Source organism: Salminus brasiliensis, chromosome 4 (genome assembly GCF_030463535.1).
Source record: "Salminus brasiliensis chromosome 4, fSalBra1.hap2, whole genome shotgun sequence".
Lineage (NCBI taxonomy): Eukaryota > Metazoa > Chordata > Actinopteri > Characiformes > Bryconidae > Salminus > Salminus brasiliensis.
In genome coordinates this window covers 27,437,335-27,449,284 of record NC_132881.1, presented here as the reverse complement: position 1 = coordinate 27,449,284, position 11,950 = coordinate 27,437,335, and the positions used below count along the sequence as shown (strand labels likewise).

Below are 11,950 nucleotides of genomic sequence, written 5' to 3'. Positions count from 1 at the left end.
TACACTGGAACCTCTCTCCATTAGCTGTGTTTTTCTAGAAGTAAAGTAAGTCATACTCTTCTCTAAACCACATCTATTTTCTGCCGCAAACAAAAAGGATCTGGACATGCTTTGAGCGGGATGGCAGATGTATTTAGAGAAGAAGGGGTGACAGTCAAAATCCAGTATTTGTTGCCAGTGTTAGCCTAGCATCTGCCTTTATCCACTAGGGGCAAGAAGCACTAACTTTAGACATCAAGCATGTCTTGGCTGATTGTCTTGGGTAATGCACCCATGTTATTTTAGATTTTTTGCCAAAGCATTCTTTTAAGTAGCATCCTATAGTCATTTGGTTCCTTTTTGGATCAGGACACGTGCATTACATTTTCCGCCAAACTATTGCTTCATTATTATTATCACGAGCCGGTCAGTTTTTACTTGCATATATTCCCCTTTCATATTACATTCAAATGAAGCTACATATCTCCAACAGGGACGACCTTCCGTTATCTACAAAGATGGACAAACATACAGACAAAATTTAGGCCTCGAGATAACTGATAGTAATTATTATAGACAACAGTATGTTGCACAGTGAGTCATCAGAGATTTCGGAGTATACCACAGGCTGCTTATATTACTACATTAACCACCTGTAATGACCATATTTTCTAATAGACAGACTTAGAGTTCAATATTTCCAGAATCGATCGATTCATCTGATACATTTTCATGTGAAAAGATTCATAGTGAATCTATGAATGTTCATCAGAAAACATTCATTAAATATGCACATCCTCACAGAGAGCTTCAAACCTGTGTCCAGCTGCCAAAGTGAGCACCACAAAGCACACAAGTGCACGAGGCGGTTCACATGAACCAGCAGGAGAGCCCAGCTTGTGTGTATAATGCAGGCCAGAGGTGGGCGAAGGCTGTGGCGAGAGTGGGAGGGGAAAGCTAAATAAATAAATACCTCACTGTGGCTGGCCTTATGTTGGCAGGCAGCCGGCGGGGTAATTGGTCAGTGGTAATTTGGGCTTCTAGAGCGCAGTATGTGAGAAGACCCTTGAGGACCCCAGGCAGGCTATCTGACACAGTGCCCGGGCCAATGAGGATGTTTTTTTGGAAGCATGGGCTCTATGTATGGAAGTACGAGCTGCTGTGTTTTTCCTGCACATAGCGACAGTATCCACCAAGGTCAAGGCTGTGTTTGTTATTTTATTTACAGATGGACAGTAATTAGAAAAGTGGATCCAACATGTTTAAGGGAAGCCAGCAAGAGAAACAATATAGCCTGCAATGTGTGTGTTTGTGTGTGTATGTGTTAATGTGTGTTTATTTGCATTGGACTTGCCTGCTTCTGTCTCAGCTCAATACATTTTCCTTTACTTTGATCAGACTCATCATACAATACATTAGGGTGCAATACATGCTGCATTCATAGGGTTTGTATACGGGTTTTCTTTACATTCTTATCTGTAACCTCCTACCACTTTTGTCACCCTCCATTCCAGCATCTGCCCCCAGCCCCCTCTTTAGCTGATTGGTTGTCTGGTTGATTCCAAATATATTTTTAGGCTGTTATCCCCCTCCGAAGGGCGGATACGGCCAGTCAGAGAATAGTTATATAGACAGACCCCCACAACAGAGAACAAACATCCTCTTTCGAATGCTCTGTTCGTCTCATGTGTCCTAGAAAGCTTTCCGTAATGTTTGGCCAATTGAGGCTATCATACCTGCAGACTATCCTGGGGACAAGGAGTCTTTTCAAAGGTAAGATTTTCAGACTACTTCAACCTAATCATCTGTGTGATTGTGTTTATATGCATGTTTCTGAAGAACACTGGATCAGTGAGCATGCTAAGAACGTTTTTACCAAGATGAGCAATTACCTCTAGCGTTCCTGCATTGAGAAGCTTTGTGTTTGTGCATTTGTCTACATGGAACCAGCAAGATGACTGACGTCATGGTTCAGAAGTTCTCCTCCCCCTCACCTGCTCATCGTGCCACACCCAACCCAATCGACAGCCAATCACAGAGGAGAAGCATCATCCTGGCAACCAACTACAGGAGCCTGGAAGTCTCACAATGAGACCTGAAGACCCAAATGACAGCCCAAACAAGGAGACCCCAGAGATGGATAAGAAAACCTACACACAAGGACAGACAACCGCAAGAGGACAAAAGTACAGTTAAAGCCTACATGACAACCGAGAAAGAGGGAGGAGCAACAGCATTATTGGGGCGAGGTCCTTCCAAGCCACGCCCTGCTGATTCAGTGTTTCTACACAAGACTGTGTTTGAAAAAATGGGAAAGCCTGCAGTGTGAAGAGCAACGGCCAAGCACGAAGCGGCAGCTGTCTGCAGAGAGTGCAGCAAAGTGTGTGAGTGTGAGGAAGAGGAGCAGTGTGACGAGCGGCCCGAGAAGAGCCGGTGAAACCTCTCTCACCCACTGATCCTGGCAGGCAGCCCAGGAAAGCCTGTCTGCCTCATAAGCTCCTCCTCTCAGAGGAAGCCAAGAAGACAGCTGTTCAGCAGCACTGGGGTCTTCCACAAAGTGGACACACTCGCAATTAGTGCAGGGAGAGAGGTGAAACACACACACACACACACACACACACACACATGTATATATATATATATTATATATTATATATATATATATATATATTATATATATATATATATATTATATATATATATATATATATAAACACTCAGAATAAGGAATATCCAGAAAATAATATATATAACTCATTAGTTAACATTACAGTACAACATATTCTAGGGCCCTAAAAAGCCCTGTGGGACTCAAGATATGCAAAAAACAATCAGCGATAAAAGAATAGTTTTTTGCATTAGAATTAAAAAACGAACATAGTTCATCCAGGTTTTTAACAATTTTTAGGTTCTGTAAATAAGCCCACACCTAGGTTCTCCACTCTTAAAGCTACCTTGTTGTGATATTTAACATATCAGATCAGTTTCACAGGGCCCTAAAAATCGAGTCCTGTGGGGTTCCACATGATATACATAACCAAACAAGTGCCAAACAATTTACAATAGTTTTTGCATTAGGATTAAAAAAATGAATAATAAACATAGGCCATTAGGAATTTACATAACACACTCTTTAAGAAAAGGTGCTTCAAATGGTTATTTGAGAGATGCCATAGCAGAACCACTTTTTCCATAAAGAAACATGTCTGTAAAAGAGATGTATGACTGTAAAGAACTTCACTTCAAGTAAAGGTTGTTTTATACAAAGACAGTGCTTTATGGAACCAAATGCAGTTCTTCTGTGGCATCACTATATAATTAATATAAACGAGGTAGCAAAACATTTCCACATATCATTCAAAATTGATCTGGTTTGATAGCTATAAATAGTTTTTTTTTTTTTTCTGTACAGAAAAATATATTATTATATAATGTTTATGGACCATATGTGTATGTTTCAGCTGAAGGAACAGGGAGTGTTCTCAGCTCAAAGCATTGCTCGTGCAATCACACAGGGGGCCAGAAATGAGCTGGAGAAACTCAGGGCCATATGGGTCTGGCTCTGCCATAATATTGGTGAGCATACACACACGATTACATATGTGAATTTGAACCAACAGGACTGCCTAACTAAACAAATGTTACAACTTGTACATATAGTTTTGTACATAATGCCAGTTTACTATGCCATCCAATATGGTAACATATACACTAATAAAAATATGTGATATTATGGCATGTAGTCATGTGAAAAATTATTTAAAAAAATAATATTTTAAAAGTCTTTATTAAAGCCTTTTAAATATATATTTATGTATTTGAACAAAATTGAAAGATGGAGGTAAAATAAACACATAAAACTCAAACTCATTTGTAAAATGAATAGGACGCCCTATGCCCTAATGGCTGGTACCCCCCCCCCCCCCCCCCCCCCCCCATTAACACTGGCTGAAATAACTTCAGTTAGACATTGTTCCAGATGTCCTGGTCTTGGTCTAGGTGCTCTCTGAAAAACTTGCTCTAATTTTTGTTTGACAGCACCTCCCATTACAGTATGTGTTGTCTCTTTCTAATAGTAGACGCTGTACTTTGTACCTCAGTTATGTCAAGAGCTACCTGTAGATCCTAATAGTGACATTTTGGGATTGCTGGAGACTTCTTTAAGCATTTTGGGGTCTGCTCTTGGACTGAACTTGGTAGGAAGGCCTGACAGTTGTTGCACTTAACATATTTAGCAGACAGTGAAACAGCTGATTTCTAACTGTTCTGAGATATTTTTAAATCCCTTCCCAGACCTGCATCTACAACCTTCTTTCTGAAGGCCTTAGAAAGCTCTTTGGATCTTACCATGGTAATGACACTCATTTTACCATTCAAGAGGAACCAAACTAAATATCTGAGGGTTTAATAAGACAGGCTCCTTCAAAATCCCCTCTAATGAAGTTCTAATCATCTGCAGCTGACGTGCTGCACCTGATTCTAATATTTAAAGTAGTAATAAATGTGGGCGTGCCATATTTTTTTAGTTATTAATTACATTTTACAAAAGATTTTTGAAAGACATTTCTTAAGTTTATGTGTTTAGTTAAATCACCTATATTATAGTAAAGATCAAATGTCCATTTGTTTAAATATATTAAAAAAGGTTTTCATGGGGTATCCTAACATTTTCACATGACTGTAGATTATGGCAATACTTGTTTATTGAAGCTGTTACATTTTCTGTTAACACATACAGTGTAGTAAGCCCACAAGTTTGTAGCAAGCAAATCTACACAGAATACTAATGCATTTGTTTATATCTGCAGAGTATGATTTGGATGGTTACTTGGGCCTTTCTCCAAAACTCTGCACCCCTGAAGAAGTCATCAAGCAGGGACGAGGAGTATGCAGTGGGTTTTCCAGCATCTGCCTAGAGATGTGCAGGTATCCCACACAAATTTAAACAAAAACAAACAACCAAACATGCAATACACACAAGTCCTAGAGACAATTGCTTCTGTGGACTCATTTGGTGTTTTGTGGCACAGGGCTTCAGCTTCAGCTCCACGGAGAGAGTAATATAATATGGTTTATAGTAGGTTTCATACTCAGTAAATCATTCAGTGACCACTTGTGCCCCGCGGATGGTAGGCATTGTCATCCAGTATTAAATCACTTGCTTTAGTTTTCTAACTTGCATTTATGTACATTGGCATGCAAAAGCGAGTGAGCACGCTTGGTCAAAATTTTCCATTTCTGTGAATAGCTAAGCAAGAAAATGATAGGCACGGCGTTAAAGATGACATTAAAGATTATTATAAGATTATAAGAAGAAAAAAATTATAAGCAAGATTACTTTTTATTTCCATATTTTACAGTTTCAAGATAACGAAAAAGGAAAAAAAGCCAGAAATGAAAGTTTGCGCACCCTGCATGGTTAGTACTCCTTTACCCCCTTAGTTTTTAGACACTTTTTGTAGCCAGCTTTCAGTTCATCTTTAATTAAGGCTTGTAGTTCTTTGAGTTTCTCTGGCCATTTTGCATGCACTGCTCTAATAAAGTTTTAATGCTCTTTGAGATTTTTGATGATATGTTTAGATCAGGGGACTGTGAGGGCCATGGCAAAACCTTCAGCCTGTGCCATTTAAAGTTGTCCACTGTGGACTTTGAGGTGTGTTTAGGATCTTTACTGCTGTTGAAACCATTTTTTTTATCTTCCGCTTTTTATTTTTTATTTTTTTACAGATGTTGTGATGTTTAATACCAGTCAAATGTTTCCTTTGCCACTGGCTGCAACACAGGCTTGAGGCATCTATCTATTCCTATATTTAACAGTTGGAGAGGTGTTCTTTTAATAAAATTATGCACCTCATTGAATCAAAAGTATGTTTGTATTTTGACTTCATCAGACCACATGACTTGTTTCCAAAATGTATCCGGCTTGTTTTGGTGATCCGTCGATGAAATTTGATTGAAAAAAATGTTTTCCATTAAAGTGATATTTGTGCAGACATCACTGCACAGTAAAACAGTGCACCACCAATCTGGAGTTTGCTCAGTCTGATAACACTGATATCGGCTACCTGAAAACACCATCTTCTTATAGCCTTCTCCTGCTTTGTGGGCACCAATTATTTTGATTTTCAGAGACCTAGACTGCTAATGGCTATGATTTGATGCTTGGCTAATGAGATCTTGGAAAAAGTTATTTGACTGCTCAAATCTTTTTGGCTGCCCAAACGTTTGCATGGTGCTCTTTCATTCTAAATGGTACAAAACAAAAATCTTACTGCAAATGTTGAAAATAATAATTTATTTTACTATCCTCATAAACCGAATTTTTGACCAGGGGGGCATAAACTTTTGCATGCCACTGTATATGTTACTTTTTTGTAGTTGTGGCTGATGATCTGATCTGAGTTTCCTCCCTCTGCTCTATAGGGAGGTTGGTGTTCAGTGTGAGGAAGTGAGTGGCTATAGCAAGGGCATTGGACACTCGCCTGGACGCAAGTTGGCACAAGGGCGCTCAGACCACAGTTGGAACGCGGTGTGGGTGAAGGGGCAGTGGGGGCTGCTGGATGCCTGTTGGGGGGCTGGCACAGTCAACATGGAAACCAAAACGTTTGTCAAGAGGTTAGAATCCTGGCAGCATTAGTGTTAGTCACACTGAAGTTTCACTTTAAAATTGCCTGTATTTTTTCATATGTTGAGGTATTGTTTGGGGTATGCAGATGTAACGTGTTGGAAAATAACTTCATGGCATATCTATGTCTTAGGTTTGATGATTTCTACTTCCTGACGGATCCGAATGAATTTATCAACTCTCACTTCCCCGATGAACAGCACTGGCAACTGCTGGATACTCCGATCTCAATGGAGACGTTTGAGCTAAGACCCCTAAAGACCTCAGCATTCTACACTCAGGGATTAACCCTTCTGCAACCAACACAATACAAAATAACCACAGGTAACACATCCACACTGTATATTAGAGACACCTACTTTGAACTCAATATTCTTACTAGACACTTTACGAGGTCCAGGGCTCATATGTAGATACGCTGTCTAAAGATGTCTTAAGGCAATATTATGGAAAAAACTTAAAATTTTTAAAAAAATACATAGTTAATGTAGTACACTATATGTCTGAATGTTGTGGACATCCCTACTAATGAATGCATTCAGCTACTTTAAGTTGCACCCATTGATGACACTACTTGACACAGCTTGTCTAGTTCCTGTAGAGAAGTACTGCAAATTGAGCAGATACACACAAACCTATTGCCACCTGGAATGATGGTGCTCCACCCCACACTTTTGGGATGAGTTTGGGATGAGGTGGGGTGGTGATCACCCAACATCCTGACCTTACTAATGCACTTGTCCCTGAATGCTCCAAAATCTGGTAGAAAGCCTTCCTGGGACAGTAGAGACAGTCTCTCTGCCAAAAACAGGATGAACTGATGCCTCTGAAGAACATTCAGAATGTTTAAAGAGCAGGTGTCCTAATACTTTTGCCTATATGGTGTATGGAAATGTTTTTATTTTCAAAAGATGCTATTTGTTCCCCTGTCCATACTGTTCATTTATGGAAATTGTTTTTTATGATGGCACAAAACGTTTGCCCTCCCATTAAAAAAAATATTAGGTGTATTTTAATACTTGGATACAAATCCTTCGCAGACAAAGACTGCCTGAAGTCTAGAACCCATGGACATCACTAAATGCTGCGTTTCCTAACTTGAGTTGCTTTGCCTGGCCGCTACTGCAGCTGCTTTCAGTTTCTGCTTGTTTGTGGGTCTTTCGGCCTTCAGTTTTGTCGTCAGTAAGTGAAAACCCCACTCAATTGGGCTGAGGTCAGCTGACTGACCTGACCATTAAAGACCATTCCATTTCTTTGCATTAGGAAGCTCTTGGGTTGCTTTCACAGTATGTTTTGGATCATTAACCATCTGTACTGTGAAGCACCATCCTCTCCGTTTTGCAGCATTTGACTGAATCTGAGCAGAAAGTATAGCTTTATCCTACCAGTTCTAGCAGAAGTCACACCACCAGTAAACACACCAGCAAATTATACACGTGGAATCAACAGACCTTTTTATCTCCTTAATTCTTCATGTAATAATGAGGGAACAGGTCACACCTGGCCATGACACTGTTATATTATTGCAGGATTGGGAAAAACTGTCCCGCTAGGAAAACTTCAAATGTCTAACTTCCAGTGCATGCCTGGTCTTGTCCTAAGACTCTTACTGGTGTAGTGTGATGTGCCAGGTAGAAAATCTACCCCCAGTCAGGCAGTGGTGTTATCTGCTAAGCTATACCATACCATATATTCCCATCATTGGTTAGGTTCTGACCACAGGACTGCAAGTCATGTGCATTATTTGGGTGGTGGACCATTCTTAACACAGTGACACACACTTGCAATGCAGCTACACACTAAACATGGTGGTATGCAATTGGTACGGATTTATCAGCTGCAGTGGTGTTACTGCTAGCAGTCCACTATACAAAAAAGGGTGGGGAATTCCAGTCCTGGAGCAACAGATTCCTGCTCAGTTTGATAATATTTCTGCACAAGCACACCTAATTTAACTTATCGGCTAATAGCCAGGTCGAGCCGTTGTCAGGTAAATACGAAATTCTACCCCTTACTTTGCCACCCCTGCTTTACTGCGTAAAGTTTCTGACTGCTGATGATGGGCTAGAGCAGGTTTGTGCAGTCATATTCACAAAGAGATGGTGTGACTGCAGGTTTTAATTCTAACCAAGCAAAAACCTGCTACCACTCAGCCTCTTTGTAGGTAAGATTGGGCACCCCTGAGCTACAGAATGGTTAACACAAATGTTATGTGTACCCACAAAGCGAGTCTAAATCCTTGCAGTTGCATGGATTCATGAAAAATGCACAGTCCCAGGCACACAGACACATTGACTATAGAGTGAGGTAATATTTGGCTCCTGTCTTTAGCTCATGCTCCATGGCTCAAGAATAACACATCTGAGAGGCCCAAAATAACTTATTCTTATTCACTGTTTATGAAGTTATTGTGTGCTTAAAAGATTAGGGCGTCTCGGGGGAAAGAGGGCCAGTGTGTTATTGTTACTGAGATTTCCTGAACTGGAGCAAGGGAATACCCTCTGCAGACAGCTCTGCAGCAGACGGATACAAACACACAAACATGGAAATGGCAACGTTAAAAGTGAAATCAGCAACTTCCTTAACGACTCCACAGGTAAAAGTTTGGGCACTCAACCTGATGGTGGGACACGTGTTAATGTATCATAACATTTCTTAATCTTAATGTTTTTTCATAGAAGAGGGGGAAGCAACTGTGTCCATGACCTCATCCAGACCGGTGACCTTTGCCTACGAACTGAGGCAGCGGGACGTCCAGACAGGAGTTCCAGGCCAGAGGGAGGTTGACAGCTCCTGTGGCCTGCTGTCAGTGACCCGTCAAGGAATGAGTCTGCGCCTGCTGCCCCCGGACCCAGGAGACTACGAGCTGAAGCTGTTTGCTCGGGCAGAGGGCGATTCTGGGGCACTGCACTGGGTCTGCACTCTGGAGCTGGAGTGTCCAGCCATCCGGCAGAGTCAGCCACTGCCTGCTAACCCCTACATGAGCTGGGGTTTAATGGCTGGGGCAAGGGCGCTGGGGGTGAAAGGTTGTAGCCTGCCAAATGAAGAGCCTCTGGTAGTGGGTGAGGGAGGAGAGTGTGAAGTAGTTCTGCATACCGCTCGACCACTGATGGTGGTTTGTGAGCTCACACACCACTTGCTTGATCCTGCTTTGGCCAAGCGATGTCTAGCATTGCAAATAGCAGCAGAACGGCTTGTGTGCCACGTGCTGTGCCCCTACAAAGGCTTCTACCGCCTCTCCGTGTTCGTGCGGGATTACAATGATGGAAGCGGGTCCTTTCAAAATGCTGGAAACTTCCTGCTGCACTGTAGGGGTCAAGGAGCCAATCTTGATCAGTTGTACCCCCCTGACCTTGGCCCATGGTGTGGCCCGGGCACGCGCACAGAGGCAGCTGGACTGTCCCACTTCAGTCACCCAGGGGCGTTAGTAAACGCACCTCAGGGGCGCTGCAATATCACCCTTCATCGCACCTCACTGGAGCTGCAGATACATGCAGTCCTCAGCACAGACATGAGTCAGAAGAACCAAGCCACTTCTAAGCAGGGCCTCAAAGAGGCCCTCTTCCCACTCTCACGGTATGTCCTGCTCACGTTCACGGACAGCAAGGTGACCATTAGCGTTTCCGCACCCAGTGCTGGGGTGTATCGCCTGGGCTTGTATGGACGCGTGCCACCTCAGCAGGAATACTCCCCACTGTGTGACTACGTTCTGCGGAGCACCTGCGAAAGATGTGGAGATCCCTTCCCGTGTGTGTATTCGGCGTGGGGGAAAGGGTGCGTGCTGCTGGAGCCACGGTCCGGCCTGCTGGCCCCAAGGAGCTGGACGTGTTTCCGAGTGCGGGTACCAGCAGCGCGGCGAGTAAGTGTGCTGGCAGAGGAGCGAGTGGAGCTAAAGATGAATAAGAGCAGGGTGTGGGAGGGCGAGGTCTACACAGGAAGCATCAGGCAAATCAAACTGACCACTGCTACCTCAGAGTCCAGCGACATGGCTGTTCTCATGACCTTCGACGTCCTCAATCCGGAGAGCGAGCCCTGATAAAGGAGACAGACTTGTAGTGCATTTCAGAGTAGAATCTAGTATTTCATTAACAACATAGTGCACTACATAGGGAGCAAAGGGCCCTTTGGGATTCAGCCAAAGAGAGAGCGTTTAAGTCATCTAGAGAGAGTGCATAGAGAGCTTAATGGACAAAATAACACTCAAAGAAAGCTTTTGTGTTGAACATACTGTCTTGTTTAGCACTGAATATATATTTCTAAGTGTTTTCTCTTGTATCTCACTGATCGTGTATTGTGAAGTAGTGATAGAGCACTTATCAACAGAGCACTTCTTAAATACAGTGACCTCTAACATGAACATTTTAAATTTGTATCTATCTTTTGTGTTGAACATGTACTTTGCGGCTGTCAGAGCTTTTAGATGCACAGACAAATTGGCCCTTAAGATTTGGACTTTACAGGGGAAAGTCTGGAATACACAAATCACAGGCGGGGAAATGGGAATTGCATGACATATTACTGAATTAAAATAAGCATGTTGTTTCATTTTTTAGTAACACACTATTTCCAATACACATTTGACCTAAGCCCAATGATGTCAAACTGGCCCTCTTACAGTGAAATTCCGGTACTCAAAATGTGTTAAAGGTAGCCTAAAAGGCAACATTTATTAATCTATCCTGTCATTGCTATAAATATTAAATAATAAAGTTGTAAATAATGGGCGCCTGCTACATGAGCGTCACAGGGAAAAGGAAAAGTGAGCCGCTGTTAGACTAAATGTTAACCCAGCTACCTGGCTGCAATCTCTTTAGCTAGCTAACTGCACACCACGTTCATTGGACACATATACCTGCTAGGACTAATAAGAAAGGTTATTATAGTCAAGACTGAAATGGATCCCTATTTATGTATTTATGTTATGGCACTAAGGAGTATGCCGGCCCTTTTGCAGACATCGTAAAGTGTCCCACAAAGCCCTCTTAATTCCTAATAAACATCGTAGCCCACTACGGCAGCTGAATGTGGACCAAAATGCATTCCATGAAGATCTCAATGTCTCTACTAACTTTAATTCAGAATTCAGTTCATATGGGTGTGGAGCTTTAAACACGGGTCAGCCACTCCCATGTTTGTTTACTGATGCATATTGAGGAAGTGTCCGAATTCATTTGTGATTTTGGGGCTACTTAGTAGCCTAAATAGTGCCATACTAATGAGGAAGTAAGGATCCATTTCAGTCACAGTTAATATCTTGTTACAGTGGCAGGTTAGGCTAGGCTACACAGCTACTGTGAGCCGGGACAGTGACACAACTCAGCCAATAAAAGTAGAGCTCATCATTTT

The 11,950-nt window shown here is 42.1% G+C and overlaps 1 protein-coding gene across 1 annotated transcript; it reads left to right on the top strand.

Moving 5' to 3' along the window:
- The first annotated feature begins 1,933 nt into the window (after nt 1-1,933).
- ky (kyphoscoliosis peptidase) lies at nt 1,934-10,645 on the top strand. The gene is given in 11 exon segments (XM_072676875.1): nt 1,934-1,961; nt 1,964-2,124; nt 2,126-2,284; nt 2,286-2,396; nt 2,398-2,469; nt 2,471-2,569; nt 3,441-3,555; nt 4,788-4,905; nt 6,403-6,594; nt 6,738-6,928; nt 9,283-10,645. Coding segments are annotated over 11 exon segments (2,604 nt in total). The 3' UTR covers nt 10,641-10,645.
- Nucleotides 10,646-11,950: the final 1,305 nt, after the last annotated feature.